Consider the following 20,748-nt stretch of genomic DNA (forward strand, 5'->3'; position numbering starts at 1 on the left):
ATTGTACTAGTTAATTAATACATATAAAAGATATACGTTTACATTTTACTAACTTGTTCCTATCAGTCCCATGTTTGAACTTTTGTAAAAAATTGACAAGAACTCTCAGTGTAGTCATAAGGAACTGGAACTAAGTGTAAGATATCTTTCACCTGAACGTTATACTCAGTGGCACAAAATTTGGCCCACTCTACATACAAAATTACTTATTGCAAACATTTGAGCCAGATTTTTTGCCACTCAGTATAACTCTATCTTTATAAAAGTGAAAAAATAAAACAAATAATAAATTTTAGTTTTTAATAGCCTTAATTCCGTCTGCCACCATAGCCACCCTGGGTAGCCGGCTGCGTTAGTTGCAGCCCATTTATATTGTTGAATTCTAATGATTTCAACATCTCCTTGGTATCAGGATCAACCTCAATGATGTCATGCTCGAGGGCGGACACCTCAGGGACATAGTTGTCACGTCTCTCACGCTCCTCCTCTTGCAGTTTGATGGAGATTCCTCTAACTTGGGAGTGTCGCAGACGCCTCATCAAGTGGGTGGCAAACCTAAAACAAACAATGGTTAAATGGAAATGTTAAGGTGTTTCAGAGTTGGCCGGTTTCAGAAGAAACATTGCTGATTTAAAGTTCAATAGATATTAGTTTCTGTGCCTGGGAGAGTGTAACATGTGTCTGAGGTTCCTCATGAGGCTGAAATAAGCCACCATGCCTTGTTAAATATTAGATTAAATATAACTTGTACCTTGTAACTTAATACCTTCTGAAGTTGTCAAGAGTTGTTGTGCCTATAATGCTATCAACCCATAAGATATAGTACTTAAAACAACCATGTTGTAGTTCTAACAACTATAGTGTCTAACAAACTAGTGACTAACTTGAGTGAGCTCAAAGTTCAAATTAGCTTTTGACTTACTATAGCATAGTATATTAACTTAACCTGTAACTACATAATGTAATTTAGCATGTATATTAGAATTCAATATTGTTGTTGTTTCTTTAAAAAAATATGGCTCTGTCCATCAGAGGACAATTTTGCCAGTGCCTAGTAGTTTTTGCCGTTGTACAGTAAAAAAATTCTAGAAAACGAAATATGAGAGGTAATGGTGGATGAACGATGACAGCGCGACCTTATACTCTCACCTAGAATTCAATAGAATCAAGCAATCTGGTAACAAATGTGGTGACTGACATTGACACTTGACTGACTGACGTTGGCTCTAGTGATGTGAATGCTCTTTAAGATACTTGAATCAGCAGTAAATAATTATTTAGAATTTATTCATATTTCATTATTTAATGTTTTCCCTAAGTTTTACAATCCTAACTTAAAACATTATGTTTTTCTTCTTATACAAATTTCCACCAACCTTATAGGGCTTTATTAGGGCTGAAATTTTTAAAAATGGCGAACCACATGTTCTCTTAGTTCTGTTCTATTCAAAGTCATTCACAATGCTTCCATGTCCCTTTTAATTTTAAATGTTTAATAACATTTTCACGTTTAGAATCATATATCTTCAAATATAGCTAACATTTTTTCCATAGAAACTTTCACTCCTCTTTAATACCCCTTTAAGGGTAGAATTTTTAAAAATGGTGCAAAATGTATCTACTAATAAATAATAATATGCATTGTTTGAGTTGATTTAAAATTTTGGTTCTTTTATCTTTTCATTGTACTCGTAGTGTTGTGTCTGATATCATGTCAATCGTTCAGAGGTTAACTGGAAGAGATCCCTTTAAGGGATAAGTTCATCTTTGTACATCTTATTATCCTGTGTTCTGTTATTTTCATGTGTTTTATGTACAATAAAGAGTTTTACAATACAATATAATTACAATACAAATTAAAAGGTATGCATAATTCTACGACCTGCGCCAATAAAATTTCCCCAATTTGCAGAGCCAGCCATAATTATCGGTAGGTAAGGTGATGGTATCAATCAAATAATTAATTTTGTAGGTACAGCACTAAATTTCCAGAGATTAGACAGACTTTGGTGAGGAAAAAATTATCATGTCAATTTGACAAATGTAACAGATTTTCGTCTTCCAATTAATTCTATAAAATAAACATATTTACACAATTATTGAATGATACAATGATTGTTAAAAACAGTGGTGGGTTTATTGAGATGTGAATATGATCGGGATTGGCGTTCAAATGTAAGTTACTATGGAGTAATCTAATCATGAAAAATTGCATTTTTTAACATGATTGTTTAATTCCATAGAATTTTAATGCAATCTTTGAATTTGATTTTCATCCACTTTTACTTTACTATAATATTGATACATTTGGCAGTTACACATGGTTTTAATGAATTACAATAATATGGTACCATCATATCAAGCTGATCTGATCTGATCTGACAGAACATAACTTAGGCATTGTCAGGCTTTTTAGAATAATCTGAGGGTGAACTTTGATTATGAAAGATTTCCAGGGTCTGATGATAAAGCAGTCAGGCAGTTACCATTTAGCACTGTAGTGTTTTTTATGTATAAGTAATTTGTTTATAATGTCACTATGACAAGGTGATGACTTTCCTGATACAGTTCAAAGGGATAATCTACTCTCCATTTTTTGATGCAGTTCCATTAAATATTACTTAGAGCAAGTCCTAAGTCTTTTTCAATGACATGTTGGGTGTCCTACATTTCTTACACAGGTGATCATAGGATACTAAAGGTGACTGGGTAAAAGTTATGATCACATCAGTAATTTTAAAGAAGCTACCAGCAAATAAATAAGTGCTGATTGGATTCAAAAATAATAATAAAGTTCTGATATTCACTGACCAACCCTTGCGGTATACTTGCATGATCTGGGATCAAAAAATTTGATTGTAAACTATGGTTATGAAGGTACCAGTTCCATACATTTTGACATAGCTTAACCCTATGTTAGCATAGCACTTATCCTTAACTCAGGAGCCAGGATAACTTTGGTCTGTGCAAGTCCGCCTAACTACTAGCTTAACTTCGCCTAACTAAAAAGATGTTAAGCTTAATACATAAATAACAAACAATAAGACGCACCTGGTAATTTGTTTATACTTTGTTAGCTGGGTTCAGAGGCTACGTAAAGAAACACATTGCGTTATCTTTAGAGAAAGTAGATAGCAGGTACCAGCAAATTATTTTAGGTTGTAGGTTGTAAAGGGCAAAACAGTTCTTACCCGGCGATTTTGTTACGCAGGGGCTTCGTGGGGATGATAGCGATTTCCTCGCATATCCTCTTGTTAGTATCAAAATCAAGAGTCAATCTCGTGTAGTACTTCTCAATAATGATTTTGGCTGCCTTTTTCACGGTCTTAGTCCTGACGCGACCCTGTAAAGTGTCAGGTTATGGGGTAAATATTACCATCATACGAGAGATTCCGACGATATAACACGAGATAACAGCAGGTATAACACATTTTGAAGAGATTGTAAAGATTAAAGCCGATTTAACTTAAATAAAATAATCACCATGGTTAGGAATTACTGTTGCCGTCTCTGACAATTAACAGAAAAGAAAGTGTTTTGTCTATGGATCGGGAGACGTCAAATTAGTGATGTCGACTAGAGTTACTAACTCGAGTTAACTCGAGTTGGGCTTAATTCGAATCAACTCGAGTTGAATTCTCTCCAACTCTAGTCAAAAATATATAAATAAATGATTCAATCTCAAACAATAATTTCCTTTTTTTTACTTTAGTTAATGTAACTCTCCCAATACATTATAAATAAATAATATAAAAAATGAAAGAATTGAAACGTAAAAATATCATTAGGTTGTCTGCTCCAATTTTTTTATATCTATTAGTGCGAATGTGAGGGAGTAAATTGGTAAAAACTTTGAAAAATCTCTGTTTCATCCAGTTAACTCGAGTTACATAACTCGAGTTCAACCCGACTTACGTGAATTTTAACACGAGTTAAATCGAGTTTTGTTTTTCCCGAATTGGCACATCACTATGTCAAATGCAAAAAAAAACAAATAAATAAAAAAATAATAAAAAAAATTGACTTGATAGGTTCTTTTTAGGGTTCCGGAGCCAAAATGGCAAAAACGGAACCCTTATAATTTCGCGGAGACACAGACAGACATGGCGAAATGGGTTCCGTTTTTGCCATTTTGGCTCCGGAACTATCAATGCTAGAAAGCTTTAATTGTGCATTTGATATATATGTATAAACTGTCCTGACAAAATAATGCAATAAAAATATTTTTTTTTAGGTAACCTCCCATAGACGTATAGTAGGGGTTATTTTTTTTTTCTCATCCTACCCTACGAAATATTACTTAATTTTTTCGGTTTGGGTACGGAACCCTATATTAATATTGGAACTTCCAAATATTAATTTAAAAAAGTAAAAATATTGTCTTTGCTGCTGCTATTCTTTAAAAAAAAATATCGTTATCTATCTGTCTTGTACAATACCGATTTGGAAATACCAACCCTGTTTTTCGTCTACACCCCCATAAAGGCTCCAGTAGGGCTACTGCGAAGTCGAAGTTCGTATCGTACCGTCCCTCTCGCTCTCGTATTAAATAGTATAAGTGTCAGAGGGACCGCAGTTTCGAGTTTCATAGTAGCCCTGCAGTCAGTTTCTGTAGGGCCGGTATTTCCATGTCGGTGTTATCCGGGCCGGTAAAGAGTGTCACCCTCTGTCTTGCCCGCCCGTCGTTCGCCTGCCATAGCCATACTAATCTAATATTAATTCGCGCGCGGTGGTCTGTTCGATTCTAAAGTAAAATTACCTGCGACATCAAATTAAGGCGATATTATTAAAAAGTGGTTAACAGTGATATCAACTGTACTTTCACCAATTAGTTTTTATTTAGCCGTTACCATTGAATCATTATCCACCATGTTTTGGGGTAAGTGAATGTGACCGGCAGAAAAGCCACCACGTGTTTCAAACCGGCTCCACATTTCAGATTAAAACTACATTTTTACCTTATCAGTACGCTGCAAATGTTAAATATGTACTTATTTTAGACGTGTTCCGAAGAAAAGAGGGGTCCACGATTCGGTATAATCGGAGGAATGCAGCTACAAACTTCAATTGCTATTGTAGTTATATTTCACATGACAAAACTCTTGTCTTAGGAGAATAATCTTAATACTGTAGTTTTGTGACGCCAGTTTTCAAATTCCATCTGGCCATTCCATTAAAATTTAATTTCTCAATGTTGAGCCATTACTGAATTAAGAATGATATGATGTTCTGGTTAAGTTTGTGGAAAGTTTTTTTAATACCAAAATATATTTAAAATGATAGGTCCATTTACAGCTGGCACAAATTAATTGAATGAAGTAATGGCACTTGTCACTATGTGAGTGCCATTCATATATTGGCCTTTTAATATATCGTAAATAGGTCCATCATACTTCTTATAACACGGTAATCACTTATTGAATGAACAAATTTAATCGTTTTGTGCTGCATAAAGTAACAGATTATCATTCACGCGTATTTGTGCCAGCTTTTGTATATCAACCTGTATCTATATATTTTTTGTATAAAATTTCCCACTTTTAAACACTTAGGGGCTGTTTCACCCTGTTTCACCAGCCATTGATTAGTGTTAACTGGCGGTTAGATGTGATGCCGTCTCTATTTGTTTTGCTTGAATAGACGGAGACGGCATCACATTTAACCGTCGGTTAACGCTAATCAATGGATGGTGAAACAGCTCCTTAATGTTAACTAACTTTACTTAGCTTAATGTTGATTATAAATTTTTTTTTTGTTAAGGATTGATTATGGAGCCCAACAAACGGTACACCCAAGTGGTGGAAAAACCGTTTCACATCTCGCAGGCAGCTATGGACATCTCAACTGGGGACAACGATCCATGCCAGGTCATGGTTGTTGTGGATGGAAAGAATTTCTTAGTTTGCACACTACAGAAGAACAAGAACATCCAAGTGCCCCTTGACCTTTACTTCAAATCCGGTGATGCTATTTCGTTTTTGACTAATGGTAAGATTTTTTAAATAATTTAATTATTTAATCACTTTGCCAGAGGAAAGGGGAGGCCTTGGATCAGCAGCGGGACATATTACGGGATACACAAAAAAAACCCTGGTAATTTGAGACAAACAGAATTAAAGGTTTCTATTTATTTCCTGTACCTTACTGGTGGTAGGATCTTGTGCAAGGTCCCGGATTGCTACCACCATCTTGCTCGCTAATCCTGCCGTGAAGCAGCAGTGCTTGCACAGTAGTGTTTTGGCATGGAGATTGAGACAGCCGGTGAAATTACTGGCACTTGAGGTAACCCATCTTAGGCTTCTAGGTTAACAACGCATCTACAATACCCCTGGTGCTGCAGATGTTTATGGGTGGTGGTGATCTTACCATAGCATCAGGAGACCCACTTGCTCGTTTGCCATCCAGTCGGAAAAAATATGTTATTTTGTATTTCTGTTAACGCTAAGGGAGGGAGCATTCAACAGGTTGAATGAAGTTAATTTCTCTAGGAAACTAGTCCCCAATTGCTTATTGTTTAAAAACAGGAATAAAATTAGTGTACTGTGTTCAGTAAAGTAAGTAAGTGTTGCTTTTGATTCAAAGAATTTTGGCAAAAGTTCCAAGCATTTCAATATTTTTGCTTACAGGGTGCAACAGCACTGTAATGATTAGGAGTTGAAATAGTTGCGGTGATCAAAAGGGGGTAATCTGTGGATCAAAATTAGTCAGATGGATTCATTCAAACACTGAAGTATATAATGCCAAGAGCCTGTAAATACTGCTAACCAACCAGCGATAGAGTTCTGATAATGAGTTTGTCAGCCAATTAGTTTATAGTATATAGTTACTAATTCAAGTAACTATATCTTTCTAATAAGGTCATATCATGAGGATCAGGCCTTATTAATATTCGTAATGAAATCCCCTGTATGCTTGCGTCCCCATAGAAACATAGTTTTGTTCTAATTTACAAGCAGCACTACAAATCAAAATGCAACTTTGCAACTATAATGGGAGCAGCCATTACGATGTTTATAATTAGTTTTGGTTAAAATAAAATCACAGAATATATAATAGTATTAACATACAGAATGGCCACGTTCAGCCCCGCAGCGGTTCGAGTTACCCCACCCCTCAAGCGCAGATTGCAGGAAAACCGCAGGAAAGCAGTCGGGTGCGCAACGCGATGTATGTCGGCCGCACGGCTACTACCCTACTACTACCCTTTTTCTAAATAAATAATGATTTTTGAAATTATCGCGATCAATACATGAAATAACTACCTACGGAATAATTTGTTTAAGTTTGTAGTCTTATATCTATTGTAATTGAAAATAATAATGCTTAAATACAAAGATAGACACATTTTAAGTAGGTTTAAATAAATGGGTAAGATTAACGATTACATTTATTTGCACTATCTAAGCCATACATACCTACCTACATATGTACCTTTAAATGTCATTGGTAGCACTTATTAGGGTTTTGCGATAGTCAGCCCTGTGTATCTTTCGCACACATTGACGGGTGTACAGACATCGTCGTGCCTATGTAGATTCAAGAACGCGTATTTTGTACGGCGTGGCCGCCGTGTGATAAAATGTAAGGGTAAAAAACAATAACGAATTTCCATTTCTCATACAAAACTTAAAATTAATGTTATTTTATTCTGTTACATTGAATATAAACGAAAACTAATTATAAACATCGAAATAAATGCTCCCATTATAGTCGCAAAGTTTTATTTTGTTAAGTGTGTTATTTGTAAATTAGAACGAAACTACTTTTGTATGAAAATGCGAGCGAGCGTACTAGCAACTCGAGTAAACTGTATGATGATTACATACTCAATCTACATTCTGTTCAGGAAAATGCAATGTCCATTTGACTGGATACCTGGATCCGGAGTTTGAAGAAGAGGAGGAGTCTTCTGAAGGTGAGGAGGAAGCGGAAGATGAAAAACCAACTCTGGTGGCTGCAGCTAAGAGGAAACTTGAGAACAGCTTAGATTCCGAGGCTAGCAAAAAACAGAAGGTATGAAAAATGATGGATTCTTATCAGATATAAATTAAACTATGTGACATGCCAGCTGGATGATGAACCTTGTATATAGTTAACCTATCATCTCTATCTGTTAGCAAAGGATCTGTAATACAATTAATTACATACAATTATCTCTCTATCTCTTTGGTGGTCTTCCTCTACTGCGAGTGTTGGTGTTGGGTCTCCACTCGAGTGTAGTTGACAGTGGCGTAGCTACCGGAGGGCTAGATGGGGCAGTGCCCCAGGGCCCCCAAACTCGGGGGCCCCTCAGACTCTGATGTACAAACTATAAATGACAAATCTAGAGAACCTACGTCTAATTCGGAACACGAACGATTTTAAATAGTTTAGTTGGGGCCCTAGTTTATTTTTTGCCCCAGTACCTTGGTTACCTAGCTACGCCACTGGTAGTTGAGGTCAAAGATATCTTTACACTTTAGTATCTTGTCACTAGTTGTCACTGTAAGTATGCCTTCCAACAATTTTATATAAAAGTTTGAACACACATTTATGGTGATAAGGAAATAAAGTGTGTCTGACTACTGTTAGGGAACTGACAACTCTTGTCAAATCCCATTCCTTCAACGCCATCTATCGGCAGAAGTGGAAACTAAACTAGCGCCCCCGCGCGCGCCCCCCCCCCCCCCCCTACATGCACTCCTGCCCTACATGAGAGTACGTCAGTCAAAGCATCATATCATAACGACCGCGAGCGCGCGCCTGCTCTGTCTGTTATTTCTGGGCTAAGACTATATGGAAGTGTGGAAGAACATGAGCACAAGAAGGTGACCTCGAGAAGCCCCGCAAAACCGATAGAGCTACGATAATCCAGCCACCCACTTGTAAATTCTTCAATTATTCCCTTTCTTTTCTCTTGTCGGTGTATATGTATCTTGTCCAATATTTATAGTCCATGGATGGATGCAGTTGGCAATGGATAGTCAGGTGTTGAGAAATGTACCTAGATTAGATGATGAATCTCTACAACTTATAAAGCCTTTACAGGCGACTGACTTAAGTCTTGATTAAATATTGATTTAATTATCTTATTTCTGTATCAGAAGAACAAGAAACCTGTGAAGGCTGAAGAAAGCTCAGACGACGATGATGATGATGATGAAGATCATCTTCAAAAGATCCTGGATGGTGAAGACCTTGACTCTGATGAAAATGATGAGTCGTTTAAAGTTAACACAACTGCTGAAGGCGACAGGTAAAATTTATTATTACCACTAGCTTTTACCCGCGGCTTCGCACGCGTAAACTATTCGGTCTGGTAGTTGCAATTGAAATTTTCGGGATTTTACAAAATTCCCCTGGAAATTTCCAAAATTTATATCGTGGTGTTCATTGAGGTTGTGTTGTGAATAACTGTAAAAAATTCAAGACTAAACCCAGTGCTAAAATTTCAAAATTTTTCCTTCAAATTTCAAATTCAAATCATTTATTCAAATTCAAATCATTTATTCAGTAAATAGGTGGCAATGGGCACTTTTACACGTCAGTTTTTAAAATACCAGCGCTTTCGGAAAGACCATCATTAAGATTGTTTTTTTGGAATCTTTTTGTATTTTTTATTTCAATTCCAAATTTTTACTTTTACGGTCATCCCGTAAAACCGAAATTGAAAATACAAACTGAAATATAGATGCACAGAAAAACAGAAAATAAGACCATCACTGGAATCGAACCCAGGTCCTCGGTAATCCGTACCGCGTGCTATACGCTATGATGGTCCAGCAGTGGTGGTTCACCATCAGTGGTGTAGCGGTATAGCACGCGGTACGGATTACTGGGTTCGATTCCAGTGATGTCTTATTTTTCTGTTTTTCTGTGCATCTATATTTCAGTTTGTATTTTCAAGACCATCATTGCCAAGAAGAATGCGCCGCAAGAAGCTTGGCAGAAAGTAATTTTTTTCAAAATAAAATACTTCAAAACTACAGTAAGTATACAATTAAAGATAAAATACAAAAAATAATAATAATACACCGATGTATGGGTCCCTTAGTTACAAAACTATCCGTGGAAATATCGGGATAAAAAGTAGCGTATGTGTTATTCCAGACGTCCGGCTACCCACATACCAAATTTCATGCCTATAAGCCCAGCGGTTGTTATTTCGAGATTTTATCCCTATCCCGTGGGAATATCGGAATAAAAAGTAGCCTATGTGTTATTCCACAGGTCCAGCTACCTACATACTAAATTTCATGTCTCTAAGCCCAGTGGTTGTTATTTCGAGATTTTATCCCTAGTTATCCCGTGGGAATATCGAGTCAAAAAGTCACTTAAGTGTTATTCCAGATGTCCAGTTACCTACATACCAAATTTCATGACTCTAAGCCCAGCGGTTATTATTTCGAGATTTTATCCCTATCACGTGGGAATATCGAAATAAATAGTAGCCTATGTGTTATTTCAGAGGTTCAGCTACCTACACACTAAATTTCATGGCTCTAAGCCCAGCGGTTGTTATTTCAAGACTTTATCTCTAGGTATCCCGTGGGAATATCGAGTCAAAAAATGGCCTATGTGTTATTCCAGACGTCCAAGTACCTACATACCAAATTTCATGACTCTAAGCCCAGCGGTTGTTATTTCGAGATTTTATCCCTATCACGTGGGAATATCGAAATAAATAGTAGCCTATGTGTTATTTCAGAGGTTCAGCTACCTACACACTAAATTTCATGGCTCTAAGCCCAGCGGTTGTTATTTCAAGATTTTATCTCTAGGTATCCCGTGGGAATATCGAGTCAAAAAATGGCCTATGTGTTATTCCAGACGTCCAACTACCTACATACCAAATTTCATGACTCTAAGCCCAGCGGTTGTTATTTCGAGATTTTACCCCTATCCCGTGGGAATATCGGAATAAAAAGTAGCCTATGTGTTATTCCAAAGGTCCAGCTACCTACATACTAAATTTCATGGCTCAAAGCCCAGCGGTTGTTATTTCAAGATTTTATCCCTAGGTATCCCGTGGGAATATCGGGTCAAAAAGTCGTCTATGTTTTATTCCAGACGTCCAACTACCTACATACCAAATTTCATGACTCTAAGCCTAGCGGTTGTTATTTCAAGATTTTATCCCTATCCCGTGGGAATATCGGGATAAAAAGTATCCTATGTTTTAATCCAGGTTATAAACTAACTTTCCGCCAAATTTCATCCAAATCCGTCCAGCCGTTTAAGCGTGAAAAAGTAACAAACATACTCACTCACTCACTCACTCACAAACTTTCACATTTATAATATTAGTAGGATTAATTTATTATATTAGCCTATATTTGCGCCCCACTGTTTGAAAAGGGTAGTGTCATCATAAAACTGTATAATATTGGATATTATCTAGGTATTATTGGCACTAGTGACACTATTAGCTAAGGGTGAATCGAGTGGACATGGCTGACCTTTTGATTATAATGGTTTAATACCTGGAGCTTGATGTGGTGTTAGGATAATTTAGAATAGAAATGCGACCTTTACACTTTTTTTTCTAAGATTACATTATGTACATTTATACAATGGCATTTACATACAGTGTGCTGTGCTCAATAGCTTGTTGGCAAAATTTAAGTTGGGGGCCAGGCCAGGATATATCTTTTACATTTTGTGACACTAATATCCGAAAATTTCATTCCTAAAATTGTGATTACAAAACCAAATTAATTAATACCTCTCTAAACTCAATTTCTAGTGACGAGGAAGACTCTGACGATGATGAAGAAGCGGAAGCAGAAGAGGCAGAGGATGATGATGATTCATCAGATGAAGCGGAGACTACCCTCGACACCAGCAAAGAGGAGCCCAAAGTTGACCCGTCCAAGCTGAGCAAATCTGCCAGACGTCGTCTAGCCAAAAAGAATAAAAAAGAGGGCAAGGAACAACCTCAGGTCAATGGAGTTGACAAATCCAAGGTTAACCAACTGGTTACAGAGGCCAGGCCACTGTACTTTATCTAAATTATTTTTGTACCTAGTTTCAAATTTCAATAAGACACAAATGTCGCGAAGTTTATTTATTTACCTTAATTATTTTTTACAGAAGGAAAAACCAGAGCAGCAAGCAAAGCCTGAAAAGAAGAAGCCTGAATCCAAGAAAGAGGCCCAAAATGGAGAAGTCGAGAAAAAAGAAAAGAAAACCATCAGTGGCGGAGTGTCCATTGAAGATATCAAAGTCGGCAATGGACCGGCTGCCAAACCAGGCAAAAATGTTATGGTTAGTTGTAATTTTTATAACATTTCACAATAAAAAAAATCTTGGTCTAAAAAAGGTAATCTTTACTAGTAATGGAGTATTGAAGTGTCCCATGATATTTATTTATTTATTTTAATGAAGTAACATTTTGTGTCCGTCTGTTTGTATGTGGTTGTAATCATTGGCACTACTGGATTGATTCTAAAAATGTTTTCATCATTAAAAAGCTTTACCAAACCTGATTATACTGGCTTATACGCTGGCTGCTTTTTTCCTGAGAAAGGTATAGTTTCTGGGCGATGCAGACAACACCGTATGTGCCGTACTAGTGTAGCTATTAAAATATATTCCAAGTCAGTCTAAACATAATACTGAATAAAGTACCACTAAAAAAATTTTAGAACAAAAAATTGAACTGACTACAAAAACCATAAAAATAATTTTCTACCAGTCTGAAGTCGGTGCCCCAGCATGAGCCAGCAGGAGTGATTGAAGCCCAATATGTAGTGTGTAGGTGAGTTAGGCGACTACCTATAGGTCCACTCCTGTTGGCTCATGCTGGGGCACCGACTTCAGACTGGTAGAAAATTATTTGTATGGTTTTTGTAGTTGGTTTATTTTTTGTTCTAAAATATATTTTTTCCCTTTTTAGTGTAAATAATCTAAGATACAATAGTTTCATGTCAACTGCTCGTCACCTTTTACAAAAGGTTGCTTTTTCCGGTGCAGACTTTCTTTATTGAGGAGTTCTGGTGCTTCACCACCACCACCCATTCCATTTCACCATATGCATTACGAGGAGCATAAATTGCTTAGCAACTAAGTAATTGAAATTTAACTGATGAAATACTTGTTATTGAGTAGTAACTCTGATGGTCAACTGTGGTCTTCATCATCAGTTCCACTTCACCAAATGATGATTTTCAAGAGCAAATGCACGAGTTACTACTAAATATATCAAAATTACCATAGGTGTCCCTACAACATTTGAAGAGTTCCCTCGATTTCCTTAGAATCTAATCATCAGAGCGTGATTTGGTGCTTATAGGACCTAATTGAAAGCATTCCTAGACGAACGCAAAAAAATAATTTCAAAACGGTTCATAAATGACGGAGTTCTGAGGTAACAAACATTTAAAAAAAAAATACAACCGAATAGATAACCTTTTCCTTTTCCTTTTTTTGAAGTCGGATTAAAATCATTTCAAAATTAACAAATTATCAACAAAATAAAGTTTGAAAATAATACTTGTGCGCTAAAAGATTCTATTGTATCTCCAGGTGTACTATGAAGGTCGTCTGAAACAGAACAACAAGATGTTTGACAACTGCATGAAGGGGCCTGGCTTCAAGTTCCGATTGGGAGCTAAAGAGGTCATAACTGGATGGGATGTTGGTATTTCTGGCATGAAGGTCGGAGGCAAGAGGAAGATCATCTGCCCACCCAACATGGCGTAAGTTATCTGTTTTTTTTCTTCAGTACACTGTGAACTGGTTCTACCCAAATGAGGGGCCGCGCACAATCTTCTAGTACCTGGGCGATCGAGCTTCGCTTGGGCTAAAACTCGATAGCAAGTGTTTTCCCATAGATCAGACCAAGCTAGATCGATTTTTCATCCCCGAAAACATTCATCACATTCACAACTTTTTCATCGAAATCGTTGGAGCCGTTACCGAGATCCGGTAATAGATAATATGTACTAGTTAGGGAGTGCAATCTTGCACCAAAATCCTCAATCTCGGTATTTGCAAGATTTCAGAGGTTTAATCTCGCAAGATCTCGGTATTATTATTTTTAATTATTAAGTATAAGTAATCTATTGAAATTTCGTAGTTATTGTTTTAGGGACGAAACAATGTAATAATATACCTAGCTACATATACAAAAATGCAAAATCATTTATAAAAAAAAACTTAATTATTCTGAACAAAAAAAACAAAAAAAAAAACGAAAAATATCGTTGCAATAACAATGTACTTGGCAAATTTACTTCTTTTGTAGTTCTTAGTATTTAGTTTAAAAATTTGTGTGCATGAATGGTGAGTGTAATTGTGATTGTATTGTAGACACTGTAATTGTTTCCGTATATGTATATTAATTTCCTTTGTGTTGTTTACAATATGTAATTGTACCGAATCAAATAAATAAATAAATTAACATATCTAGAGTGTCGTCTGCCAACTGACTTCGGATGTGTCGTGTCTTTTTTGCTGCTGGGTAAGCGTAGAGTAGAGACGCTTGTTTGTTGGCACCACTGATGATAGGCATTGACAGAACAGATTGATTTCTTGTCTAACAAGTTTATCAAATAATGGACCAGTTACACGTAAAGGGGTGGGCTTTCTAAATCATTTGTAATTCTTCATTAAAAGAGAGAGGTATTTTTGCGGCTATTGTGGAGTATATAGAGGCATGTTATCATCATCATCCTCTGCTGAATCTACTGTAAAAATGTGAAAAAATTTATTGCTGTGCAATCTTGCAAATCTGGCGAGTTGCGAGATCGCGCATGATTTTGGGTGCAAGATTAATCTTGCAAAATTGGTGCAAGATCTCGGTATTTCGAGATTGCACTGTACTAGTATGTTGTCCAGGCGAACCTCGTAGCGTCAGACAACAGACAATGAATGTCGTGTTAACTTTTAGCTAAGCTTATAATGTAGAATTATATTAACTTAACTAGCGACCCGCCCCGGCTTCGCACGGCCAAAATAAAAAAAACCGGCCAAGTGCGGGTCGGACTTCCGTACCTGTACAACATTAGACATTAGCAAAAATGGACAAAAAAAACACGTTTGCCGTACGGGAGGCCCCCTTTTTTTTATTCTATTTTAATTTAATTATTTATTTTTAAAAGTGAATTAAAATACAAATTAATATTCTGTGAATATTTCAAGCAACCACCTGTTGCCGTAAAGAGCACCCGTGAAATATTTTTTATTCTGTTTTTAGTATTTGTTGTTATAGCGGCAAAAGAAATACATCATCTGTGAAAATTTCAACTGTCTAGCTATCACGGTTCATGAGATACAGCTTAGTGACAGACAGACAGACAGTGGAGTCAGTAATAGGGTCCCGTTTTTATTACCTTTTCGGCACAGAACTCTAAAAAGGTCTAATCGACGGCACTTCACACGCCTTTTGCAGCGCCATTTCCCAAAAACAACACCCGGCGCGTCAACGTAAGGTAGTTAAATGCATTTTTTGGTTAGATTGATATTTTAAATTCGTAATCTGTTTTTAATGGAATGTCCGATTTGAATAATTCAAAAAGTAATCTACAGGTATTGAAACCATCTTGAATAAGAAACTATTTATTGGGATAAGGATTAATACAAAGGTATGGATAACATGGTCTGATTTTAGTCAGCGTATCAGTCAACTTTTAAAATTAAAAAAAAGTAGTTGTAGTGACATAACTACAATAGTTGGATATATGGTATCGCGAAGTATTTTGTCGATACTCGTATATTCTTTAATATTGTAGAACATTTTTTTGTTCTATCATCAATAGTTTCCACAGCGCATGCGATGAAACATGTTTTATGGCAACTTTTTACACTTTTGAGGCACTTTATTGAAATTTTAGTACGGAACCCTAATTTTTTCTGGTATTAAATATTGCCAATGCCACTATGGAATAATGTAGCATTCTATTAGTGAAAGAGTTGTCAAAATCGGTCCAGTAGTTTTTGAGTTAATTCGTAACAAACATCCAAAAATCCAAATCTTTCCTCTTTATAATATTAAGTATAGATTAGTATAGATATAGATTAAATGAGTACAAATAAATATTATGTTAAAAGTTTATTAGGATAGTATAAGGTTTAAATAAAACAGTCAGGTTAGGAAACCATTATTAATTACTACCCGCCGTTTTTGGATAGCCTATATGTTAATCCAGGCTGTCAGCTACCTCCATACCAAGTTGCATTGAGATGGTACGTACTACGTTACCCGCAGTTTATTAGATGCACTAAAACATTACCCTCCTTTTTGGGTAGTTGGGTAAAAAGTACCCTATATTTTTTCTTCAAACACGCATTTACAGTTGGTAATAAATAACTGGTTTTTAATTAAAGAAAAGTTCATACGCTTTAGGGAGTGAGAGAAAGCTTATTGTGTGAGAAAGACAGGAGATCGGCTTCGTTCTCATCTCTACTCTGTGTTGTTTACTGGGTGAGAAGTGAAACCTGTAGACGCCTGCCACAGCATTGACCACCAAGGCTAGAAAATTATTTAAGTACTAATATCGCTATTAAATAATGGGGGTTGGTGGTAGAAGGGTGAAAATTTAAGGTGGTGTGTATTTTTAATGCCGAATCATAAATAAATTAAAAAAATAGTCTAAAATAAAAAAATTTTTTTTTGGTGTGTGCCACCATACTTAGGGGTATGAAAAATTGTATACGTCCTATTCCCAGATCTACCGAATATACACAAAAAACTTCTTCAAAATCAGTCAAGCCGTTTCAGAGGAGTTTGGTTACATTGTGACCCGATAATGTTATATATTAGAAGATATTTACAAGAATTGCTCGTTTAAAGGTATTATAAGATTGATATATATGTATAAGAAAGAATACATTAAAAAATAACCTAATATTGTTACAGGTATGGCGCCAAAGGCTCACCCCCTGTCATCCCGCCTAACTCGACCTTAGTCTTCGAAGTTGAACTGAAGAATGTTAAATAAAGACTAGTTTGTGTGTTTTGGGTGCTGAGTTGTTGAATGTTGCCATGAATGAAAGGATTGTGTGCCCATGTTTATGTTGCCAGTATGCTGTATCTGCAGTGATATGATCACAGCTATTTTAGAGTGCCAGGGACATATTTCACAAATCCACAAGACAATTTTACAAGAATGTACACAAACTATTTTTGTTATGTAGATGTCTGTTGAAGGTGCAGGTGCCAGACCCCTTTATCACAGCAACGTTATTCTACATTATTGTCATGATTGGTAGCATTTGTAATTTTTGTAGTACAGGGGCCAGGTTGCGCTGCAATGTACTCGTCATGTCTTAATATAGCAGCAAACACTAATAAACTTGTAGCTTTGTAAAATAGGCCCTTGGTAATAAACTCGTTGCAGATTCTCCATATTTGCGTTAGACGTAAGCTTAGAATAAGTTAGTGCTTAAGATTCACTGGACATTTTTAAGTATTACTATGACTTGTAATCGTAATACTTTTTTTTAGTAATCTTAAGTGTAACAGTTATTTTCCATATTAAGTAAGCAGTCTATTATTTTTGAAAGGTCAGCTATTTTTGTAATACAATGAAATATAGTGTAAATTTTGCATAGTTCAAATTAATATTTGCCATTTTAATGTTATTTCATAATACCTATGACAGACATTCAATATATTATAATAGTAAAAATTCACGCACAGGTATTTTGTTCATAACTTCTCTAAGTCATGGCAATAGTATAAGATGAGAAATGAAAATAAAAGTTCCGAATTACAAATTATCTGTTTTATTTCTCCCACCCAATACTGCAAATCAATCAACTTAACGTAAATTAGGACAACATTCTAATAGTCAAAATACCACAAACAGGACTTATCACGCTAACACACGAGTAATATTTACCTCGATGTTTCGACGTTTTCGAGTGGTATTTTGACTAGGAGTGAAAATCACGAAAGTTTAAAACGTTATAATATTCTAATATTTGACAATACTAAAAATTATATAGACCCAGATAACTCACGTTTTTAATTGACGAGCCGAGTCGCGTTGCTCCTAAAAGGGCTATGGATATGGATTAGCCCGAAACATGTAGAGCTAAACTTTATTTAAGACTTAACTTAATATGAGTGAGTCTCATGGTAGTTTCATGTTTTGACAATACTCTTGAAAAAAGGCCAGACTGATTGCATTCAAACTGCTACATCAATGACCGCAACTGCTGACTGTCGCAGCCCGTAGGTACAGTTTAGTGCAGTTGTGCAAACTGCAATGAAAAATGTAGTGGTAGTTGGCAGACACGTCACAACAGAATGCAGTATGTCGCTACTGGCCCTATAATCAATAGTACATTGTGTCTTAAGGGCGGTAAATAAGGAATTACGAACGAGAGTCTGTTAGAATGAATGAGTTCGTAATTCTAGTACCGCCCGTGCGACATACAATGTTTTTCATCACATTTGCGAGTAAAATTGTATATTTGTAAAAGAAAAACTAATATTTTTTCAAAAATTGCCGATACCGCTGATTGCGCTCTTGGCAGCGCCGCTGCATGTGTATGTCGTGCGTGTGCAGTGCGCGCACGGAGCACACCATGCAGTAACAAACTCATTTACCGACCTTGGGGTTCATGACATGAAAATTAGTACGGGCAATGACTCATTTAACGACACTTGGTTGCAACGAAGGTAGCCTGCATGTTACGACTGTTTACGAGCGAGTATGATGAAAAAGTTAAAATATTCGATTACTAGCAAAATAGGCGCACCCAGACGTCGAGTTGCGGAAAACAGCCCGCTACTACCTATAGGTACCTATACCTATACTGGTACTTGCATTTCAAAATACTAGTAGTGTATGACAAAGCACATGATCATGATCTCCCTATATTATATATACTGTAGTCTTTGTTTCCAATAGTCTTCTTGCATTACTAGAACTATTTCACTATATGCGAATTACTTGCTGACAAATTAAACAATGACTAAGCGAGCTTCAAACAACTGACGTAAGTAGTGCGCCTGATTTTATATAATTTACTTTTTGGCCAAATTGATCTTTTCATAATACGTAACATGACTTGTCAAGGACTAGTCATTATTAAAAGTTCAATTTTGGCTCAATTATACGAGACAAGCAAGACTTAAAAAACGCAGTTTTTCAACCTTCTTTTGCAAAATATGCGTGAATTAAATGTAAAAAAACATCATTTACACTGTTTCACTGCACATAATTAAATGCTTGGAGAAGTAACTTCATATTTTTAACCGACTTCAAAAAAGAAGGAGTTTCTATGTTACAATGTTTGTACTTTTTTTATGTATGTTCACCGATTACTCAGTCAATTGTGGACCGATTTTCAAAATTCTTTTTTTATTCGAAAGGTATTCTTCTGAGGTGGTCCCATTGTCACGAAGTCAAGATCTGATGATGGGATCCTAGGGAAGTCGAGGGCAAACCTCAAAATTTATAGGCACACCTATGGCGATTTTGGCATTTTAGCATTAAGATAAGCATTTACATTCAGAAAGTATCATTTGGTAAACTGGACCTGATGAAGAAGACCGTAGATGGCCAATGGAACTCGTCAAAGCTAAGTGCTGCTCGCGCGTCTATAAACGATCATGATGAATAAACCTAGATAAACGTCTAAGAAGAAGCTTTAAGTTAATGATTCTTTCGAACTGATCTGATGCTGAAGCCGGAAGGTAGGCAACGGAACTCCGTTATAAAACAACGTAACTAAGCCGTGTCTGGACTTAATGGAATCGTTGTGAGATGTACTTTGGCTACAAATCACTAAAAAGTGAGAAATAAAAAAAAAATCAACAAAAAAGTAAAACCAACTCCAAAAAAATAACAAGAAATGGAACCGACTACAAAACCCTTGAAAATATTTTTCTAGATAGGTACCTACTATACTAGCTCGAAGTTGGTGACTCAGCAGGAGTGACTGAAACTCATAGTATGTAGGTGAGGTAGACGACTATTGTTCCACTCCTGCTGGCTCGTGCTGAGGCACCGACTTTGAGCTAGTAGGTACCTAACCTATCTAGAAAAATATTTTCAAGGGTTTGGTGGTTGGTTTCATTTTTTGTTATTTTTTTATTATTTTGGAGTCGGTTTTATTTTTTTGTTAAAAATTGTTGACCATGTGAAAGTGTCTCAATATGTATGTAACTCATCTCTAAATCCAGGTTCAATGATTATTTTTTTATAACCCTAGACTAGATCATGCAAATGCCCATTAGTGGTAAATAATGGGACAATTAGGAGCAATTAACCTAGTCTCAAACGAAGCAAAGCTTGTACTATGGGTACTAGACTACTAGGCAACAGATAAACATACTTATATAGGTATAAGCATCCTTAAATACATATTAAACAAGCAAGACTTCAGAATAAACATTCATATATTTATATGAATAATCTGGCCCAACCAGGGATCAAATCAAGCTTTGAAGTCAAAAATCTTGTCTATAAAAAAACTTCTAAATGCAACATCATCACTACATTGGTCAAACATCTCTGGTCTTAGTTCTACATATATACAATCACAGATATATTTATAAAAATATTGCATTTAGAAACATGAAACTTCTAGTGACAGAGATAGTTCAGGGCGTGGGGCGAAGAGGAAAGAGTCCCGTGCGCTCGTCACGTAGCCCTACATGCTACAGAAGACCGTGTTAATTGGAGAGTGATTGTCTGGAGAATGATTCATAGAGGTCACAATCCTCAGCAATGAGGATTACGGCACAAGGAGGAAGAGTAACTAATAGTTACACTTACAATAGCCTTTCGGCAATTAATTATAGAATGCAAT

General features: G+C 36.1%; 2 protein-coding genes across 3 annotated transcripts; one reads left to right on the forward strand and one right to left on the reverse strand.

Moving 5' to 3' along the window:
- Nucleotides 1–286: 286 nt before the first annotated feature.
- On the reverse strand, nt 287–3,574 carry LOC141439642 (small ribosomal subunit protein eS17). The gene is made up of 3 exons (XM_074103959.1): nt 3,484–3,574; nt 3,192–3,343; nt 287–555 (listed from the first exon to the last, which is right to left on the reverse strand). Exons 1-3 carry the CDS (start codon nt 3,484–3,486, stop codon nt 309–311), a joined length of 402 nt encoding a protein of 133 aa, XP_073960060.1. The 5' UTR covers nt 3,487–3,574; the 3' UTR covers nt 287–308.
- A 1,083-nt stretch (nt 3,575–4,657) lies between these two features.
- Nucleotides 4,658–17,700, forward strand: LOC141440035 (46 kDa FK506-binding nuclear protein-like). 2 transcript variants are annotated; one of them, XM_074104494.1, is made up of 8 exons: nt 4,658–4,879; nt 5,761–5,988; nt 7,847–8,013; nt 9,087–9,235; nt 11,726–11,945; nt 12,073–12,246; nt 13,507–13,679; nt 16,841–17,700. In XM_074104494.1, exons 1-8 carry the CDS (start codon nt 4,870–4,872, stop codon nt 16,920–16,922), a joined length of 1,203 nt encoding a protein of 400 aa, XP_073960595.1. In that variant the 5' UTR covers nt 4,658–4,869; the 3' UTR covers nt 16,923–17,700. The 2 variants fall into 2 exon arrangements, with proteins under 2 accessions (XP_073960595.1, XP_073960594.1); XM_074104493.1 differs by having other exon boundaries at nt 4,659–4,879; nt 9,084–9,235.
- Nucleotides 17,701–20,748: the final 3,048 nt, after the last annotated feature.

The sequence above is a fragment of the Choristoneura fumiferana genome, chromosome 21 (genome assembly GCF_025370935.1).
Source record: "Choristoneura fumiferana chromosome 21, NRCan_CFum_1, whole genome shotgun sequence".
In the NCBI taxonomy this organism is placed as follows: domain Eukaryota; kingdom Metazoa; phylum Arthropoda; class Insecta; order Lepidoptera; family Tortricidae; genus Choristoneura; species Choristoneura fumiferana.

Coding starts and splice junctions, on each gene's coding strand:
- LOC141439642 (XM_074103959.1), bottom strand. Junction 556..3,191: donor CTGCGTAACAAAATCGCCGG/GTAAGAACTGTT, acceptor TGTTTGTTTTAG/GTTTGCCACCCACTTGATGA.
- LOC141440035 (XM_074104493.1), top strand. Junction 5,989..7,846: donor TATTTCGTTTTTGACTAATG/GTAAGATTTTTT, acceptor CATTCTGTTCAG/GAAAATGCAATGTCCATTTG. Junction 12,247..13,506: donor AACCAGGCAAAAATGTTATG/GTTAGTTGTAAT, acceptor TTGTATCTCCAG/GTGTACTATGAAGGTCGTCT.